At 42.8% G+C, this 22,379-nt stretch overlaps 1 protein-coding gene across 1 annotated transcript in view; it reads right to left on the bottom strand.

Annotated features, from left to right (window-relative positions):
- LOC109933096 (tyrosine-protein phosphatase non-receptor type 13-like) overlaps positions 1 to 22,379 on the bottom strand; it is a 94,892-nt gene that overhangs the window by 19,816 nt on the left and 52,697 nt on the right. The window contains exons 15-18 of the mRNA XM_048616181.1: positions 17,504 to 17,681; positions 7,563 to 7,774; positions 5,406 to 5,504; positions 685 to 989 (exon numbers count right to left, since the gene is read on the bottom strand). Coding sequence (XP_048472138.1) covers positions 685 to 989; positions 5,406 to 5,504; positions 7,563 to 7,774; positions 17,504 to 17,681 — 794 coding nt within the window. The remainder of the gene's footprint in view (positions 1 to 684; positions 990 to 5,405; positions 5,505 to 7,562; positions 7,775 to 17,503; positions 17,682 to 22,379) is intronic.

Genomic DNA, 22,379 nt, shown 5'->3' on the forward strand with positions numbered 1-22,379 from the left:
ATGTACCATCCGCAAGATACACTGCAGTAACTCATGAAGGTTTCTTCCAAATCCATGACCTCTGTCACCTAGGAGGCCAAGGGCAATGGGGATACACAGGATAACCACCACCAGCAAGGCGCCCTCCAAGCCATACACCATCCTGAGTTGGAATTACATCATGGTTCCTTCATTGCTGCAGGGTCATAATCGTGGAACTCCCTTCCTAATATTACTGGGTGCACCTAACCTCCCTGTGGGCTGCACCATTTCAAGATGTGACCTTCCCCAGAGCAATCAAGGATAGGCAATAAATGTTGGCCCAACCAGTTTGAACCTACAGCCTTTGAATGCATGCTAAAGAAAGGTTTAAACCTGCACATGTTGGCAATGCCATATCTTCCAGCTGGTACAGGTAGTTTCAGGAGAGGGGAGTGGCATGTGCACTTTACACTATGAACAGACCAACTTGGCAGTGAAACCCACACTTCGTTGAGTCGATAACACCTAATCAACTGTTAAGATTTTTAGTGCTGCTTAATTGAATATGCAAATATAATTTATCAGGATTTGCAGTTAGTGTCTACTATTCAGATCTGATTGTTACCAGGAATATTGTGTTTATCTGTGAATGAATTTCACGCTGTTCGCTGGCTACTTTTCAACAACAGCAAATCCACAAGAGCAGAGATTGATCATCCTTACCTCTCTGTGCTTGGCACTGCGACATCTAAGTCACAGGTTGAGTAACAGTTCTGCCTCAGGTCTTCAGCTAGAGCACTGATTAATTCCATGTTTGGTGTGTCAAGTGGTATATCTTGGAAATGCTGCTCCATAGATTCCTGAATGACATCACCAGTGCCCTCCTGATCACTTGAATCCCATGGGTGGTCCTGTGGAGGGAAACCTCGGGGCTTCTTTTCATCTTCATCCAGTTCAGATCCTCGAATCAGCTGTGGATCAATTGTAGTCAGCACAGACAACTCTTTCACTGGCGAAGAAACTGGAGTCTAGCATTTAAAAACACAGCAAGACAGAGAGAAGTTTGATGCACAGTCTGCATATTTTGATCAGATGCATATAAAGAAAGGCCAAGGCCTTACTGGGTACGTTCCAACAGTTCTCTGTCAATCCTCATGAGAAACGTGAAAAATACATCACTATCCTTTACTGTAAATGATCTAATATAACATTGTAAAACTGTCCGGCAGTAGATTTATGTTGAGAAGTAAGGCTTAAAACTGCTTATCAGGGTCTTTAATACTGCATTTTATCCAACATTAAACTGATCATCTGGTGGTACCTGGGGAAGACTCACTCTGGGAAAATTTGGGTTTGAACACTCATTCAACCTTCTTCATTTCATCATTTCTTGGGATTTGTCGAATTGACTTATTTTGCTTTTGTTGCACAACAGTTATTTCCCTACCTCTAGACCAGTAAGCCAGGGTTAATGTCCTATCGGGCCCAGAGGTGTGCAATAACTACTCTGAACAGGTTGATTTAAGAAATATATCTGGAATTGGCTATTCAACTAGATTATAGAATTAATAGAAAGTTGCGTTACATCTACCATGACATCTACCTCAAAGAGTCATGGAGTTGTACAGCACAGAAACAGAACCTTTGGGTGCAACTTGTCCATGCTGACCAGATATCCTATATTAATCTAGTTCCATCTGCCAGCATTTTGCCTATATCCCTCTAAACACTTCCTATTTATGTACCCAAACTGATGCCTTTTAAATGTTGTAATTGTACCAGCCTCCACCAATTCCTCTGGCAGCTTATTCCATACACCCTCTGTGAAAAAGTTGCCCTTAGGTCCTTTTCATATCTTTTTGCTCTCACCTTAAACCTATGCCGTCTAGTTTTGGACTAAGTATGTGTCCCTGGGTGAGCATATGAACAGTGGTAACTGTGTGAATGTATAAGCAAATCCCTGAGGCTGCTCTCCACCAACATCAAGGCCTCAGGCTTACAAACATAAAGAATCATTTCAGCAGCCTTTTTGCTATTAACATATATGAGGAGACAATGCTAAATGTTGGCCTTTGTTTCAAACAGAATGAAGAGCAAAATAGAAAAGGTTGCAGACTTGCTCACCGAGCTGGTGTGTTTGGTTACAGACGTTTCATCACCCTGCTGGGTAACATCATCAGCGCGCCTCCGGTGAAGCGTCGGTGTTCTGTCCCACTTGTTATTTATATGCCTCAGTTTGCTGGGGTGTTTGGCATCACTTCCGGTTCTGTTTCTCAGTGGTTTGTACATCGGGTATAATTCAATGAGTTTGATAATGGAGTTCTGGTTGGAATGCCAGGCCTCCAGGAATTCCCTGGCATGTCTCTGTTTGGCTCGTACTATTATGGATGTGTTGTCCCAGTTGAATTTGTGTCCTTCTTTGTCCGTGTGTATTGAGACCAGTGAGAATTGGTCGTGTCTCTTGGTGGTTGGTTGGTGTTTGTGTATCCTTATTGACAGCTTTCTTCCAGTTTGGCCTATGTAATGCTTCTCACTGTCCCTGCATGGCATTTTGTATATTACATTAGTTTTATTGGTTGTGGGTATGGGATCCTTTACCTTTGTCAGTAGCTGTCGCAGGGTTGTGGTTGGTTTGTGGGCTACCCTGATACCTAGGGGTCTGAGTAGTTTAGTGGCCATCTGTGATATGTCTCCGATGTACAGTACAGTGATTAGTGAGTCTAGCTATGTTGTGTCTTCTTGTTGTGGTCTGTCACAGAGGTAATGGTGGATTGTGCTTTTTGGGTATCCATTCCTTTTAAAAATTCCATATAAGTGCTCCTGTTCTGCTTTGAGCAATTCCGGATTGCTGCAGTGTGTTGCGGCCGGTTTGAATAATGTCCCAATGCAGCTCAGTTTACGGGTATTGGGGTGGTTGCTGGTGTAATTCGGTATCTGGTCTGTGTGTGTGGTCTCTCTGTATACACTAATCTGGAGTTCTCCGTTGCTCTTACATTCTACATTATGTCTAGGAAGGGTAGTTGGTTATTGTTCTTTTCTTCTAGTGTGAATGTTATTCTGGTGAGGATGTTGTTTATATGTCGGTGGATCCGCTATGTAAATGACACCTTTGTGATTATCAAATGCACAATACTGGAAGAAACCCACCAACACACAAACAACATCCTCACCGGAATAAAATTCACACTAGAAGAAAAGAACAATAACCAACTACCCTTCCTGGACATAACGGTAGAATGTAAGAGCGACGGGGAGCTCCAGACTAGCGTACACAGAAAGACCACACACACGGACCAGATACTTAATTACTCCAGCAGCCACCCCAACACCCATAAACCGAGCTGCGTCGGGACATTATTCAAACCGGCCACAACACACTGCAGCAATCCGGAATTGCTCAAAGCAGAACAGGAGCACTTATGCAGAATTTTTAAAAGGAATGGATACCCAAAAAGCACAATCCACCATTACCTCTGTGACAGACCACAACAAGAAGACACAACACGGCCAGACACAATATCAACCTACCTTACATCAGAGACATATCACAGATGGCCACAGGACTACTCAGACCCCTAGGTATCAGGGTAGCCCACAAACCAACCACGACCCTGTGACAGCTACTGACAAAGGTAAAGGATCCCATACCCACAACCAATAAAACTAATGTAATATACAAAATGCCATGCAAGGACTATGAGAAACATTACATAGGCCAAACTGGAAGAAAGCTGACAATAGGGTACACAAACACCAACCAACCACCAAGAGACACGACCAATTCTCACTGGTCTCGATGCACACGGACAAAGAAGGACACAAATTCAACTGGGACAACACATCCATAATAGTATGAGCCAAACAGAGACATGCCAGGGAACTCCTGGAGGCCTGGCATTCCAACCAGAACTCCTTCAACAAACACATTGAATTATACCCGATGTACAAACCACTGAGAAACAGAACTGGAAGTGATGCCAAACACCCCAACAAACCGAGGCATATAAATAACAAGCGGGACAGAACACCGAAGCTTCACCGGAGGCGCGCTGACGATGTTACCTAGCAGGGTGATGAAACGTCTGTAACCAAACACACTGGCTTGGCGAGCAAGTCTACGACCTCATCCACAACCTGAGCTACAAATCTTCTCAAAAACCGTAAACAAAATAGGAAAATTTTGCTAAAACTATACAAAGTATGAGTCAAATCACTGCTGGAATACTGTGAATGGTTTCAGGCCCTTTATCTAAAGAAAAATGGACTGGCATTTGAGGCAGTCCAGTTCACTAGGCTGGTAGTGGGCATGGAGGGACTGTCTTATGAGGAGTGGTTGAGTAGATTGGGCCTGGACTCAGTAGAATTTCAAAGAATGAGAAGAAGAATTGAAGTATATATGATTCTTAGGAGATTTGACAGGGTAGATGCAGTAAGGTTGTTTCCCCTTGTGGGAGAGTCTAGGACCAGGGAGCATCATCTCTGATTAAGGGGCCGCCCCATTTAAGACAGAGATGAGGAGGAATTTCTCCTTTCAGAGGGTAGTGAATTCTTTATCACACAGGGCTGTCCAGGCTGAGTTGTTAAGTACATTCGAGGGTGAGACAGCCAGATTTTCAATCAGGAAGGGAATAGAGCCAGCGTTATGGGAAAAAGACCGGAAAGTAGTGTTGAGGGTTACCAGATCAGCCATGATCTCACTGAATGGTGCAGCAGACTTGATGGGCTGAATGGCCTATTTTCCTCCTACGTCTTTTGGCTTTATGGATGAAAAGCAATACGTAGTAGGTACAGAAAGGGTCTTTGTCTGTTCACCACTTCCAGTGGATTCAATAGATACAGTCAGTTGAAGGATATCATTAATCTGGAGAGGGTTCAGAAGAGAATTATCAGGATGTTGCTGGGTATAGAAGGTTTGAGTTGTAAAGAAAGGCTGGATAGACTGGGATTTTTTCACCAGAGTTTAGGAGGTTGAGAGGTGATCTTACAGAGATTTATAAAATCATGAGGGGTATAGATAGGGTTAATGGTAGTTGTCTTTTCCCTAGGATGGGGATTTCAAGAAAAGGGGGCACATTTTTAAGGTGAGAGGGGAAAGATTTAAAAAAAGACACGAGGGGCAAATTTTTTACACAGAAGGTAGTTCACATGTGGAATGACCTTCCCAAGGAAGTGGTGGATGTGGGCACAGTTACAACATTTAAAAGACATTTCATAGGTACATGAATAGGAAAGTTTTGGAGGGATATGGGCCAGGAGCAGGCAGGTGGATCTAGTTCAGTTTGGGACTGTGTTCGGCACGGACTGTTTGGACTAAAGTGTCTGTTTCCATGCTGTATGAATCTATGGCCTGAACTTCAACTCCACCCAAAGTGGCTCGTGTACACATTTAAAGCATCATCCACTCTTTAAACTCTCTGTAAACCATTAGCATTCAATGAATTTACCAGTAGGTTAGGATCTATTTCAGGTAGGGTTCCTGGTGCTGGCCTGCACATGCTCATTGTAACCTCAGGGGGAGCTCCTCGCAGCAGATGAAGTACCTCCTGTTGAAATTGAGATAGCAGTTGGAACAAAAACCTTGATTAGTTTACCATCTATTTGCAATAACACTGAATTATAGATGCAAACGCCACAGTGAAGCTACATTGGCATTCATTAGAATGAGCTGTGACTATTTCAATTTATGACATTAATTATTTTCATTGGCATGTTGAAATAATGATATAAACACTAGAACGGAACATAGCTGGGCACCATTAAAACCCTGGCAGAGATATAATGCTGGAGTCAAGGAATGATGAATGGGTTCTTGTTTACAAGTAAGTGCAACCAGATATAATCAAATATAGTTTAGCTAGTCAGTGAGCTTACAACTAAGGTTATCCTTGTGCTCTAAAGCGCAGAACATGTTTGAATGGCTAATTCAAATATCTCTTCTCTGTATACAAACGTAACATGTTCACAGTTGATTAGAACAGAAATTATGACATCTGCCCATATTGTATTATAAATAGTACCTGGTTTCATCCCACTGTCCAAAGACGTGCAGGTTTGGTGGATTGGCCATGCTAAATTGCCCACAGCGTCTAGGGTGGGAAAAGCAGGGATAGGATAAGGGGTGGGTCTGGGTGGGATGCTCTTTGGAGGGTTGGTGTGGACTCAATGGGCCAAATGGCCTGCTTCCACGCTGTAAGGATTCTATGATTCTGTGAAATGTTAACTGCTGACTAAACGTTGATTCATAACACATGACAAAGATGCTCATACATTGTATCAGAGATAGTAGGAACTGCAGATGCTGGAGAATCTGAGACAACAAGGTGTAGAGCTGGATGAACACAGCAGGCCAAGCAGCATCATAGGAGCAGGAAGGCTGACGTTTTGGGCCTAGACCCTTCATCAGAAATGGGGGAGGGGAAGGGGGTTCTGAACTAAATAGGGAGAAAGGGGGAGGCGGATAGAAGATGGATAGAGGAGAAGATAGGTGGAGAGGAAACAGACAGGTCAAAGAGGTGGGGATGGAGCCAGTAAAGGTGAGTGTAGGTGGGGAGGTAGGGAGGAGATAGGTCAGTCCAGGGAGGACAGACAGGTCAAGGGGGCGGGATGAGGTTAGTAGGTAGGAAATGGGGTGCGGCTTGAGGTGGGAGGAGGGGATAGGTGGGAGGAAGAACAGGTTAGGGAGGCGGGGACAAGCTGGGCTGGTTTTGGGATGCGGTAGGGGGAGGGGAGATTTTGAGGCTTGTGAAATCCACATTGATACCATTGGGCTGCAGGGTTCCCAAGCGGAATATGAGTTGCTGTTCTTGCAACCTTCGGCTGGCATCGTTGTGGCACTGCAGGAGGCCCAGGATGGACATGTCATCTGAGGAGTGGGAGGGGGAGTTGAAATGGTTCACGACTGGGAGGTGCAGTTGTTTATTGCGAACCGAGCGTAGGTGTTCTGCAAAGCGGTCCCCAAGCCTCCGCTTGGTTTCCCCGATGTAGAGGAGGCCACAACAGGAACAGCAGATACAGTATACCACATTAGCAGATGTGCAGGTGAACATCTGCTTGATGTGGAAAGTCTTCTTGGGGCCTGGGATGGGGGTGAGGGAGGAGGTGTAGGGGCAGGTGTAGCACTTCCTGCGGTTGCAGGGAAAAGTGCCGGGTGTGGTGGGGCTGGAGGGGAGTGTGGAGCGGACAAGGGAGTCACGGAGAGAGTGGTCCCTCCGGAAAGCAGATAAGGGTGGGGAGGGAAAAATGTCTTTGGTGGTGGGGTCGGATTGCAGATGGCGGAAGTGTCGGAGGATGATGCGTTGGATCCGGAGGTTGGTGGGGTGGTACGTGAGGACGAGGGGGACTCTTTTTTGGTTGTTATTGCGGGGATGGGGTATGAGGGATGAGTTTGCTCATACATTGCTCAGGTCAAAGGTCAGCCAGTTGGACTGGTCATACAACGATGGACTTGGTTGCCTGCTACAGATACAAAACATGGAAGAAACCTTGAGGGCAAATTTAAGAAAAGAATTAATATGGTCAAAATAGGTCAAATGTGGAACAATTGCAGTCAAGAAAGGTCAGAGATAGCTTCATAAGGGATCAGCCTCTGGTAAAGTACTCACCTGATAGGATAGTCCCTTTAGGTGGGTTTGATTCACTGCTAAGATGACGTCCCCGATTTCAATCTGGCCGGTCTCCTCTGCTGGTTGCCCTGGAAACAATTTCTTTATTCTCACCAAACTCCCTCCTGGGTCATTGTCTGCTGGATACATCTGCAGGAAACTGAACCCCAAACCTGCTGAATTCTTCTTCATTGTCACCTCGAACGTGTTACCTGTTGGGGATGTTGTGTTACGTTAATGGAAATATACAGAGTGCACACTTTTCCTTGGCTTTTTATTCGGCATGGAAATTATTCACAAACCCTCAGAAACCCCATCTATCGAACCGACGGGATGAAATTCAGCACGTACTTCCCAGTGAACTCTAATCACAACCCATGCTGGAACTTCTAGAGATGGGGCAAGGGGTGGAGGTGAGTTAATTGAGTCCCAGGAGGCAGGTTAGTTCGTGAAATCTTTTAATGAGCTTGGTATATTTTACAGCAGACATTCAGCATTCCCAGGCATCAGGAAACGTCACAGCTGAAAGGAGATAGGGACAATTGTAGAGTCATAAAGGTGTACAATATGGAAACAGACCCTTCAGTCCGACTCATCCTTGCCGACCAGATATCCTAAATGAATCTGTCCCATTTGCAGCTTTTGGCCCACGTCCCGCTAAACCCTTCCTATTCATATACTGATCAAGATACCTTTTAAATATCATAATTGGACCAGCCTCCACCACCTCCTCTGGCAGTTCATTCCATTCACACGCCTCACTCTGTGTGAAAAAGTTGTCCCTTAGGTCCCTTTTAAATCTTCCCCTCTCACCTTAAACCTATGCCCTCTAGTTTTGGACTCCACTGCCCTAGGAAAGAAACCTTAGTTATTTGGAGAGATTAACATGCGCTTATAATTTAATCTCTAAACCCTAGCATGATTCTGATAAGTATCCTTTTTATTCCCTCCAATACAGGGGAAGATAGTTTGTGGTGCTTTTACAATGGTAACTCCTCACCTGGAGCAAATGGGATCCTGTGTATCTCTCAACTAATTTCCCTCAACATCAGCCAGAGGGTGTTAGATGCGAGGACTTGGAACTTTATGTTTGAAAAGTCCATCTAGCTCCCTCACTCAATGCCAGAAAGCCAGTCAAGACCTTCAACTTCTTCCTGACTGTCCAAAAAAACAACTGTCTTTTAATGGGGTGGTGGAGTGGCTCAGTGGCTAGCACTGCTGCCTCACAGCACCAGGGACCAGGTTCAATTCCATCCTTGGGCATCTGTCTGTGTGGTGTTTGTACATTCTCCCTGTGTCTGTGTGGGTGTCCTCCAGGTGCTCCCGTTTCCTCCCACAGTCCAAAGACGTGCAGGTTAGGTGGATTGGCCATGCTAAATTGTCCATGGTGTCCAGGGATGTGCTTGGTGGATTAGCCATGGGAAATATAGGATTACAGAGATGGGGTAGGGGTGTGGATCTGGATGGGATGCTCTTCAGAGGGATGGCGAGGACTCAATGGGCTGAATGTCCTGCCCCCAAACTGTAGGGATTCTATGATTCCAGATTATAATTCTCCCCATGTTGTAAGGGTCTGGGTGAAACTCCTCATAAAATGTTGCCCCACTAAAGGAAACTGGGGTTTAGAGGTTAAATTATGAGGGCATGTTAATCTCTCCCTGCAACCAGTTATGTTTGCTGAGTGTTTCATATACAAGATTAGATCAGTCCTTTAAATTTTTTGTAAACACATAAATTTAATCTTATGAGAAAGCAAATCAATATTATAAAAAATGCAATTTTGGTGGTTACATTTAGGATATAAATCACAAAGCTAAATAATGTCCTAGAGAAGAAGATAACTAGTTCTTATTTCAATGAGAGAATCCCAACTTCCACCTCGAGCCAATATAAATGCAAGACATTCAAGGAAAGCAAGGATGCCTGTCAAACACCAAAGTAATATTAATTATTGCTGAAAGAAAGACGTGTGTTTTGTCAAAATGTTCCATCTTGCACTCATCAGGACAGTTTGCAAGAATACAAATTCAAAAACAACATTCATACTGCATCAGAGGAAAGTGCTGATTGGTTGGCAAGTGTGTTCTGACTGCCAGGAGGATTGCCACAAAGAATCCAACAGTTAATGACGATTGACAGTTAACTGTCGGGTTTCAGTTTAAACTTTAAACCAGGTACATTGACATTGATTGATCAGAGTTTTGCCCTGGAAAATGAACCAGTGAGTGGCTGTCATCTATTTTGTTGAATTGGCATAGGACTTGTAAATGTTCTTACTTTCTGCAAAGAACACAGACATCTGTTAATATCTGTAACTTGCTATTTACATAACTACGCCTCACCATGAGTCTAACTGATAATCCTAGAATGACTGTCAATATAATCCTTTGCATACTCAAGATTATCCAACAATTGTTGCCCAATTGCGGAATCACATGTAATTTTAGATATTGTGTTGTGAGAACTGTGCTTTCTCTTTTTATTTCAGATTTCCAGCATTCGCAAGATTTTGCTTTTACAGTGTCTATGGATGCTCCCCCAATCCACCATGCTAGCAAACTCAAAAAAATCAACCAGCTGGTCAAACGTCAACCACAAATCCGTGCTGGCTCTCCCTGATCAACTCAGAGTTGTCCAGTTGCTCAGCCAGTCTCTCCCAGCTGGTTGATTCCAGTGACTTCCTTATATTTGATGTCGAACCTCCAAGTCTGCTGATACCTGTCTTGTCCCTTCCTCCCTTCTTAAATATTGGAATGACACTTGCAATTTTGGTGCAAGTCCTGAATCCAGAGAGCTTTGGAACGTTATGCCTAATCCACTCCTTTCAACATAAAAGGCAGACCCTGGAAATTGGTCTCTCATAAGTCGCATCATTATTACAAACATTAAGAAAATTATATTCAGTCCACTGATTTCACCCTCTTGTTTAGCTTTTGGTTCTCATGCACTTGTGGTATTTTGTTCTCTTGTGAAAGTAGATAATTTATTTCCTTATTGTCCATTATTACTGTCCTTGTTGAATGAGCCCAAGTTCCTCTTTTCCACTTCCTTTCCCTCAATATATTTAGAAATAAAATTGCTGTCAGTTTGGGTATCCTTTCAACATGTTCCCCCCATATTTCCTTTATACCACCTTCTATTACTTTTTTTTATGTCTTCTTTCATTTATATAGTCTGCTGTTTTTCCATTTTTGTATTTACTCCAAAAATAGTACGCTCTTTGTACAATGATGTGAAGTGAAATGATCCCCACAGACTGAAGATGATCTGGAGTGATGAGTCCATCACTTAGACATTTTTAATTCATAAGGTGCTTTAGATTTTACTTTGTTTGTGATAAAAATATAATTTAGCCTCAAAGTGGAAAGGGTTGGAGGGGGGGAGTCAAACTGTTTGCAAGACAATTAGGCAAATTATTTGACGCAGTAAATTGCCAAGGAAATAAAATCTAGTCAACAAGGCATACTGTTGGGTTGAAATTATGGTCAGCCCAGGGTTAATCTAAAACCTGGAATATTGCGTACAGTTCTACCACACTACCGGAAGGATGTGGAGGCTTTGGAGAGGGTACAGAAAAGGTTTACCACGATGCAGCCTGGTTTGGAAGGTATTAGCCATGAGGAGAGATTGGACAAACTTGGTTTGTTTTCACTTGAACGTCAATGAATGAGGGGGTGACCTGATAGAAGTTTACAAAATGATGACAGGTATGGATAGAATGGATAGTATTTTTCTCCCAGGATAGAAATGTCAAATACTAGGGGTTAAAGGTTTAAGGTAAAAGGGGAAATATTTAAAGGGGATGTGAGAGCAAGTCGCTCACATAGAGGGTTGTAAGTGCCTAGGGTGCCCAGCCAGATGAGGTGGCAAAAGCAGATACAACAACAATCTTTAAGAGGTATCTTGAGAGGTATATGAGGCAGGGAATAGAGGGATACAGACCGTATAGAGGCAAAACCTTTAAAGTTTTTTTTCTATTCATTTGTGGGATGTGGGCATCGCTGGCTGGCCAGCATTTATTGTCCATCCCTAGTTGCCCTTGAGAAGGTGTTGGTGAGCTGCCTTCTTGAACCACTGCAGTCCACCTGCTGTAGGTTGACCCACAATGACATTAGGGAGATTTTGACCCAGCAACAGTGATATATTTTCAAGTCAGGATGGTGAGTGGCTTGGAAGGGAACTTGGAGGTGGTGGTGTTCCCATATGTCTGCTGTCCTTGTACTTCTAGATGGAAGTGGTCGTGGGTTTGGAAGGTGCTGTCTGAAGAGCTTTGGTGAATTTCTGCAGTGCGTCTTGTAGATAGTACACACTGCTGCTACTGAGCGTCGGTGGTGGAGGGAGTGGATGCTTGTGGATGTTGCGCCAATCAAGCGGGCTGCTTTGCCCTGGATGGTGTCAGGCTTCTTGAGTGTTGGGGCTGCACCCATCCAGGCAAGTGGGCAGTATTCCGTCACACTCCTGACTTGTGCCTTGTAGATGGTGGGCAGGCTTCGAAGAGTCACAAGATGAGTTACTCACTGCAGTGTTCCTAGCTTCTGGCCTGCTCTTGTAGCCACACTGTTAATGCGCTGAGTCCAGTTGAGCTTCTTGTCAATGATAATCCCCTGGATGTTGATAGTGGGCGAATTCAGTAATGGCAACATCATTGAATGTCAAGGGGTGGTGGTTAGAAAGTTTACAAAGGTGTCATGTGCTGCCAACGTTTTGCTGGGCTAAAGGGCCTGTTCTATATAGTACTGTACGTTGTTTAAGTGAATAATGTAGAAAATAGGAGCAGGAGTAGGCTATTCAGGCCTTTGAGCCAATCGACCATTCAGTATGATCATGACTGATCCTCTATCTCAATGCCATATTCCCACTTTCTCACCATGCCCCTTGATGCTTTTAATATTTAAAAATTTATCAATCTCTTTCTTGAATGTACTTAGTGATATGACCTCCAGTGTGTCTTCTGTAAAGTTTCAACTGATAAATTTAGCTCTCACTTTGCTTACAGCTATCAAGCCAAAAGGGGCACCGACTGTGTGAAACAGAGTTTTTGTTTTAGGTGGGAGAATAGCCCAGTGCCATTTTTGGCAAAGCTTGTGAACAATTTATGTATACCTAAGCAAGTGTACTTCACCGTGTAAAGTGCATCACAAACTTTGCAGCAAATCCTCACTTAATCAGTAACTGTCATCTCAATTCAGAAATCCTGTGCTCCCAAGGGGGAGACTCATTCAGGGAGTGTGGGTTGGAAATCTGATACTAAACTGTTGTACACAGTGTTCAAGCAGAGCGGGACAGTATGATTTCTGCATTTATCCTTCCTCACTCCACTTATTGGTCCTCCATGTTTGTCTGAGAATACCAATAATCTGCACTTATACATCACCTTTAATTTTGTAAAATATTCCAGGGCACATCACAGGAGTGCAACTCAACAAAGAAAGGCATTGGAAGTGGGAGATGCACATGAGACTTGAGTTGGAGGGATGCATTGTTGACAGTAGATTTTTTGGCTAAAGGGGATTACAGAGATCAGATGGAGTGAGTCTACAAGAGATGGAAGAGATCAGCTGATCCCTGTCAGTCCAAACTGTGGTATCACCATTCATATTTTCACAATTGTGTTCGTAAAATTTTGGTTGTCCTGTGCTCACTAATATTCTGGTTTACTAGCACGATGGCTCAGTGGTTAGCACTGTTGCCTCACAGCACCAGGGACCCGAGTTCGATTCCACCCTTAGGTGACTATCTGTTTGGAGTTTGTACATTCTCCCCGTGTCCGCGTGGGTTTCCTCCCACAGTCCAAAGATGTGCAGGCTAGGTGGATTGGCCATGCTAAATCGCCCATATTGATTGAGGATGTGTGGGTTAGGTATTCTTCGGGGGGTTGGTGTGGACTTATTGGGCCGAATAGCCTGCTTCCACACTGTGGGGACTCTATGATATGACATTTTGTATAGTTGCTGTTATTGAATGGAGAGTTCCATGGAACTAACATTGTGTAAAATGTACAATTTTAACAATGACTTTATGGGTTTCTGATAGTTATTATATATATATGTAGACTTTAAGGGTTGTCATAAGGGAAATGATATTGAAATATGATAGGCTGTTGTACTCTAATAAAATTATAATAGAGCATCTTCCCTTTCATTCATCATCCTCCAATCTGTTCCATTGTTCTAAAGATAATAACCAGGATATTACAACAAACTCCACTTTCAAATGGGTTATATATTTAATGAACAGTGAGGAAATGCACATTGAGAAAGGTTCTTTAACACACAAACCAGCACAGGAATAATTTTGATCAGATCTTAAGTCATTTAAATTTATAACTTATTTAGAAAAGTATAATTACCGCATTATTGCCATTCACTACTAAGCTCACAGAAGGTGATAACATGTTGGTCTTTGACATCTAGCGCTGTGAATCTAGTTGTGTGTTAAGAGTTGAAAGGATGGTCCTGCATGTAGTAATTTAATCAGCATTTCAGGTTATAATTGAATTCATTAAAATGTAACTGCAGGGAGGTCTATTTCTGAAATATATTAATTATTCTGTGTAATCTTGTATCTGTTTCATGTTTGTAAAATAACATTTATCTATGTCTTGCCTTTGCAGGTTATCAGCAGTTTAGAGGTTTAAGTATAAACCATTTTAGAATGCCAGATCTTTATTTCTCTCAAGCAGATTTCATCTGTGCTATTGGCGAGATGTAGCTATTTTCTAATAAACCTGCTCAGACATGTTGTGATACACCTCCAGAGTAGGTGGGACATGAACTTGAGCCTTCTGACCCACAGGTAGGGACACTACCACTGCACCACAGAAGTTCCAAATGACGAGATGTATACTGTCTTTGAAGCAGCCACGTCTAAAACAGCGCTTGTCTGAATATTTAAATTGCATTTTAGATCAATGAATCAACATTTAATGGACTGGGCTTGTGAGATCGGTCTTAGTTTTATGCCCTTTTGGGTTACTCCTTGAAATGATTGCATGAGGCATCATGAGCTGTGGGAATGTAAGAAAGTGTCTTTCTGTCAAATGCAAGTGTTTAAAAAGGAGCAAAAGTTAGAATAGAATATCCTTTACTATTCATTGTTAAACAAATGCTGTAACTCCCAAATTCCCACTCCATGCTCGGGACTAATTGCGCAGATAGAGACCATTATTTTAGTCTAAATAACATATAGTTTCATATATGCCTAGGGAACGGAACAGAATTCGGGAGAGGAGAAAGCATTGCACACACCAACCCACGCACAGGCTCATATTTAAGGTGTGGAATTAATGGTTTATCCAGAATATATCACTCTCATTGGATGTTGATACACACACTGAATAGGATAACAGTTGAAGAGTTATCATGCTGGAACAGAAACGTGGGGGTTCATGTGAACAAATCCCACCATTTCAATTTGTAAAACTGTATTTAATAAATCTGTTCATTTGTGGGCTAGCTCTGGGAGGAAAATGCCTCTGAAAGCTGTTCAGTTTTCAAAAGGCCACCTGGTTCACTAATATTCTTCAGGGAAAGAACTCTGTCATCTGATCAGACCTGGCCTACCTGTGACTCCTGTTCTATGCAGTTGAAGTTCAATACCCTCACATCTTGAGTAATGTGCAAGAAATCCTGGCTTTTCCATGCCTTCCACATTCCAAGAACACACGTTAAAACACGTTAATTGTGTTTACGTAATAAAGTGATGAGGCATTATGTGAGGTTCTTCCATTTTAGGGGTTCTGCTGTAAGTTAGCACACCACAGCCAGAGTTAAGAGGTAAGAATGACAAGCAGCATTAGATAAGCAATGAGCTCAGGGCTAAAAGCACACTTTTTGAGTTTTAAGGTGCCTTTTCATCAATAATTGATCTGATCTGGGGCCAATGAAAAAAGATTCCATTGGGATGAATCAATAGTTTTCCTAACTTCTCAAGTATTTCTAAGGCATGAGACAATTGGATGGCTGATGGGAAAGAAAAAGGATTACTTATGATCCTGAGTAGTAGGAACAATCTTGGATGGATCCTTCAATCTGGAATTTTGCATTGTGTGCTGTAATATAACAATATTAATGCTATGACATTGCTGATATCAGACAAATACAATTGGGAATAAGAAGCTAAGTGTTAGGGTGCAGTAGTGAGTTAGCTACATCACTGAGAATCACAGTGTTATAGAGTATGGGTAAAATTGCCATCGTCCCAAAGATTTAAAAAGGACTAAGGGAAATTTTTTCATGTAGAGGGTGGTGTGTGTATGAAATGAGCTGTCAGAGGAAGTGGTGGAGGCTAGTACAATTACAACATTTAAAAGGCATCTGGATGGGTATATGAATAGGAAGGGTTTAGAGGGATATAGGCCAAATGCTGGCAAATGGGACAAGATTAACTTGGGATATCTGATCAGCATAGACAAGTTGGACTGAAGGGTCTGTTCCCATGCTGTACAACTCTTTGACTCTGCTCTCTCATTAGAGAGAGACAGCTAGTGGTGAGTTTAACTTGAGGGTCACCACATCTCAGGCAAGGACAGAGGTTGAGAAGGTGGGACTGATGCGATAAGCTCAGCCAGCATGGGAATTGGCCTCACAAACTGGCCGTCCAGCCCAAATGAGCTAACCCTTTCACATGCTGACAGAATGCAAACTAAAGCAGAGCTCTAGATATCCACAGCTGCTTAAGGTCACCCTGCAAGGCCATCTGCTGTCTCCCCAGTGTCACAAGTTGTGACATATTCATGGGGTGATATACTCGAACCTCAGGAGTTTTTACTCCCAGATCGCGCAGAGGATGTGTGATTATGCCCAGAGCTGGTGATTGCCCTCTACTCTGGCAGGAGCTATAACACTTTCATCAGATGCTAATCAGCCGTTCTTGCCATATTCTGTTAACATGATGCACCAGGGCCTGGCTAGTTGGTGACACGACCAGTCCACACTTGGCCCATCACATGTGGACAGTATACCTCATACAGAGGGCTCTTGTGGCAGTGTCCCTACCTCTGGTCCAGGTTCAAGTGCCCACCTGCTCTAGAGGTCTGTAATAACATCTCTGACAGATTGATTAGAAAATGCCTGCATTGTACAGGATTCATACTGCCATCAGAAACATCATGGATCAAAACAGCAATGTTCTGAACCAATAGCTCCACAATACAGGCAACCTGGGGGGTTGATTTGTTGCATTTGTCATGAGGCGTTTTTAGTCTTTTATGTGATGTAGATATCGCTAGCAAGGCCAGCAATTGTTGCTCGGCCTTAATTGTCCTTTAAGTGGCTTGCTCAGCCATTTCAGAGGGGGTTGACAGTTACCCACAATTCTCTGCATTGTGAGGCCACAATGTAGGCCAGACGGGGCAAGGGCAGCAGATTTCCTCCCTTCTTGGACCAGGCGTGACGTCACAACTATCGATGATAGTTTCATGGTTTCTATTACCGAGACTAGCTTTCAATTCCAGGTTAACTAAATTTAAATGACCCCAGCACCTATGTCTCTGGACCCCTGGAATACTCACCCAGTGATAGTACCATGACAACACCATCTCCCCTTTTCCAGTGATCCCCACATCTCCTGGCATTTAATTTAGCCAGGGTCACCTAGAATGTGGAACGCTTGGAAGAACGTCAGTTTGGTATTCTACATTATATCAATCAAAGTATTCCCATTTTGATATGTACGCACAACCATACTTTAGCTGTGATTATTCAGAATACATGATGAGCATTTTAAAAAAATGTTTTGCTACATTTCAAGTCGAACCTGTTGCCTTATGTATTTAATAGTGTTTGACTGGGGGAAAATCAAGTGCTTTTTCTATAAATTAATGACAACAATCGATGGCAAAAGTTGTCAATTTAACATTCTCTCCAATCTCTTTCTCTCTGAGCCGTGGAGATAAGTTATAAATTAGCCCCCACCCAAATAGAAAGAGCACTAGGTCCTACCATCTGTCATGAAGCTGTAGTCCTTGGGTACAGCCGACAAGGTTGTTTTCATGGAATCTTCGGGATATTTGTCTTGTTTCCTGTGCTGACTGTCAGTGAGAATGGGTCCCTGTTGGCTTTCCGAACTGGGAATCGCAGCTGTCACCTGCTGTCCTCTCTCAAACACCAGGCGCACCACCTGACAGAAGAGACATGGGGGAATTGAAGGAGTTATTTGTCAGACAGCAGGTCTGACCACACACAAAGGTCTACGCTGTCACATCTGCTTTGCTGCACATCCTATGCATTGTATCATCCCGAATGAAACTAAGCAGTAGACAGCAGATACAGGGGACACTGAAGCCTATGGATTTGTAATTCTACCCTCACATCATCCAATAGTAGCAATGGCTGAACCCAACTTATCATGTGGTTCCAGTGACCCCTTGTTCAACATAAAGAGGCTGGCATGGTGGCTCAGTGGTTAGCACTGCTGCTTCATCGCGCCAGGGACCTGGGTTCGATTCCATCCTCAGGCGACTGTCTGCGAAGTGTTTACACATTCTCCCCATGTCTGCGTGTCTTTCCTCCCACAGCCCAATGATGTGCAGGTTAGGTGGATTAGCCATACTAAAATTGCCCATAGAGTCCAGGGATGTGCAATTTAAGTGGGCTAACCATGGAAAATTCAGGGTTATAGAATATGGCGGTGGGTCTGATGGGATGCTCTTTGGAGGGTCGGTGCGGACTCAATGGGCTGAATGGCCTGTTTCCACACGTTACAGATTCTATGAAGAGGCATAGCCTGCCAGTAAGAAATATTTCTGCTTTATTTTTAAAAGGATAAATCATGTGAATCATGCCACATGATGTTGAACAGCAACCATTAAATGGAGATATTAAAAAGTCATGATCTTCATTGAAAAGTATCCAACAAATCAACTGCAAATTATTTTGGTCAGTGCAGAGACAGTATGAAAAAGTATAAATAAAAATCCTATAATATGCCTGAAATTGTAGCGTACATTGTTCACGCTGAAACTGTTATGATCAATGTTACACACAACTGCCTGTGGTTTTTCCATGTGTGGGAGGAAGATTGGTTAACTGGGTTACATTGATTCACTACAATACATGTGTATCAGTACATCACACCTATAGGGATCCTGTTACAGTAGAACAACTGCCTGTTCAACAACTGTATGACAACTGTTCAACACATGTACAACATGTTCAAATGTTCAATATCTCTAACATTTACATTTGGCAGTTACAGAACTCGAACATTGCTGTTAAAAAAAAAGACACGTTTTGTCAAAGCTTTTTTAGTCCTGCCCTCATTGGAACAATTCACAAGAAATAGCAATGTGAAGAGAAGACGACATTTACACTGCATGGGAGGAGAGTGTGGATTGGTTGGCAAGTGGACTGTAATTGCTATAATATACCAGTTAGATGATGACTGACAGTTAACTGAGCGGTGTCCCGACATATCTAAACAGGTTAAAAAAAGGACTTCTAAAGAAGGATCACCGGACCTGAAACGTTAACTCTGATTTCTTTCACAGATGCTGCCAGACCTGTTGAGCTTTTCCAGCAATTTCTGTTTTTGTTCCTGATTTACAGCATCTGCAGTTCTTTCGGTTTTTAGTTAACTGTCAAGCTCTGTTTAGATTTTAAACCTGGAGATTAACTCTGATGGGCCAAGGCATTAGCTTGAGAAATGAACCAGCAAATGGTAGTCATCTATTTTGTTGAGTTGAAACAGCTGCAGTGTGTGTATGTCTGTTCTTTCAGTCTGCAAAGGCTCTTGTGGCACAATGGTAGTCAACCTGAGCTAGATGGTCCAAGTTCCATTCCCACATGTCCCAGAGCTGTGTCCCGACATATCTAAACAGGTTCATTAAAAAAGGGAGCTCTGAAGAAGCATCATTGGACCTGAAACGTTAACACTGGCTTCTCTCACAGATGCTCCCAGTCCAGCTGAGCATTTCCAGCAATTTTTGTTTTTGTTTCTGATTAAAAGAGGAATCTGTCTACAAAGAACAGGGCCCTGTGTATTACTATATGTAACTTCCAGTACATGCAGGTTCACCACACACTGAGATTGATTAACAATTCTACTTTCCTCTCATGTACTACAAACATATCTTTGATCAGTGACCTCTAACACGGTCACAGCAACTGAACATTCTGCTCACAATCTCGGCCTAGCAAAGTTCAATTTGCAGTTTCTGATGCGCTACATTCACACACCACAGAACTATCTGTGTCTGTTTCATCATGGCTCAGTTGGTAGCACTCTCAGCATTGAATTCAAACTCTGCAGGTTCAAGTTTCTCTCCAGATACTTAGCAGTACATAATCTTGGTTGACATCTCACTGCAGTATGGAGGTGGAACTGCACATTGGAGGTGTTTTTTGGGGGGAGCAGATGTTTAAACAAGGCCCCTTCTACCCTCTGAGGTGCACGAACAAAATATTTACGGCACTATTTCCGAGAATAGCAGACATTTGTGGTGCCTTGGCCTATATTTATCCCTCGGTCAGTATTACTGAAACAGATTACCTGCTCATCATTACATTGCTGTTTAACAGAGCTTGCTACATTGGTAGCTGTGTATCTGATATTACACCATCAATTACATTTCAAAAGTATTTCATTGGCTGGACAGCATTTTGGGACACACTTAGGCCATAAAATGCATGATAGCAATGCAAGTCCTTTTAACTTATCACCTCCAAAAATTACCCAAAGGTATGAGTGATGAAACTTTGCGAGTACTAAATTATGCCGATCACTGAATCACATTTTGAGGTTCAGTTAAGGTACTGCTATAGAACATAGAACATAGAACATAGAACATTACAGCGCAGTACAGGCCCTTCGGCCCTTGATGTTGCGCCGACCTGTGAAACCAATCTGAAGCCCATCTAACCTAAACTATTCCATTATCATCCCTATAGCGCGTACTCTGGCAATGCAAATTGGCTGTAATGCAACTGACGAATAGAGGAACGCTATTTCTAAAACACGAACTTATGTTGGCCATAACGCAATTTCACAATGACTTTATTGTGTGTTTACAACAAATGAGGAAGGACATTTAACGGACTGTGTTTTATGAAGACAAAGCTCCTTGAACTCTTCACTGATTTTTAAGATTCGCAGAAAAAAACAGGGAGAAAGAGGAAACAAACTTAAAAATTGTCATCTATAGATTGAAGAGAGAGTTTAGGAGAAACATCTTCTTATCCAGAGAGCTGCTAAAACAGAGAAAAGCAAATAAAGTAACATTTAAAAGGGACGAGGATGAATATTAAAAATCAACATGTAATAAGATTTGAGGAAATAAAAGGAAGAGGAATGGAATCTTCAGAGAGTTAGTACAGTCGGCTCTGCTAGAACGTGTGTTCCGTCAACATAAATTGGCTGTAACGCAACTGATGTACAGGGGAACGCAATTTCGAAAACACAAACTTGCGTTGGTTATAACGCGATTCCATCGGCGCGCGGAGGAGTACGCGTCGACATCACATGATCGTTTCACGGGCTTTGCCCTGAATACGTGCAATGTTAGTGCCGAAGAGTCTCTGCGCTGTCATCACATGATCATTTCACAGACTTTGTCGTGAAGCGCTTTCTGTGAAAGGTACGGTACTCCGTGATTTTCGGGGTTTTATTTGCAAATTCTGCCGTGTTATCCACAAAAATGCTAGGACACAGTGAACAAGAACGTTAGCAAGAAGCGTCCTGGTGATAACATTGCAGGTGGTGAATGTAAGAGAAAGGCTATAACACTGGAAGAGAAGCTGGATGTTATCAAGAATTTGAGAGTAATGAGAGAACATGTGATATAGTTCATGTAACAGGAATAAAGGAGTCTACCTTACACACTGTTAGAGACAATGCAGAAAAGACTAAAGCCAGCTGTATTGCTGGAAAATGTCTGAGTGCTAGATTTTAAAGGCTTTTATCCGTCAGAGGTGCCCCCAAGAATCAAAGAACATTGTGTTGATCTTGCAAAGCAAGTTGGATTTGAAGAAGTGGAGAGCGAGGATGTTGAAGAGCTGCTTGAGTCCCAATGTGAAGACATCCCTACAGCTGATCTACAACTTGTCGCTGAGGGGGAAGTGGAAGCTGGAGATGAAGGAGATGAAGCTCAGGATGCAACACCATGAGAGCTTTCTACTTCTGTTTTGTCTTCTGTCCTGAGGGAAATTGAGAAATATTTGCAGAGGACAACGATTACAATGCAGAACGTAGCAGGGTAGCAGTTTGTGGAATAAGAACTTATTTGGCACCCTATGAACAGCTTCTTCATGAAAGAAGAAAAAAGGCAAAGCAGCAAAAACTGGATGTCTTTTTTAAGCCAACCCACAAGAAATAGTCAGAAGACAATGAACCACAGCCACCCACTTCTGGATGAATTAATTTTCACCCTAACCCTGCAACCACAACTGCACCTGAAGGTGATGATGATGACGACCCTCAGCCCCTGCATTAACAACAGAGAAACTTCAAAAGCTCCTCCCCCATCAAGTCATCTTGACATTTTTTCAAGGTATGGTGTTAAATTTACTTTTATTTCACTATTAGATTATTTATACAAACTGCTATCCTTTGTGTTAGGCTTTTGAGTGATTATTGAGCGATTTTGAGTGATTTTTTTTGGTGGTCTGCCCCTCACTCTGCTTTTCCCATAGGCCCCGTTATTTCTACAGTGCGATTTTTTATAACGTGCTGTTGAGCAGGAACATAACTATCGTGTTAAAGCAGAACTGACTGTATTATCTTAGAGATAGTAGGAACTGCTGATGCTGGAGAATCTGAGATAACAAGGTGTAGAGCTGGATGAACACAGCAGGCCAAGCAGCATCAGAGGAGCAGGAAAGC

This window comes from Rhincodon typus, chromosome 34 (genome assembly GCF_021869965.1).
Source record: "Rhincodon typus isolate 14 chromosome 34, sRhiTyp1.1, whole genome shotgun sequence".
NCBI classification, from domain to species: domain Eukaryota; kingdom Metazoa; phylum Chordata; class Chondrichthyes; order Orectolobiformes; family Rhincodontidae; genus Rhincodon; species Rhincodon typus.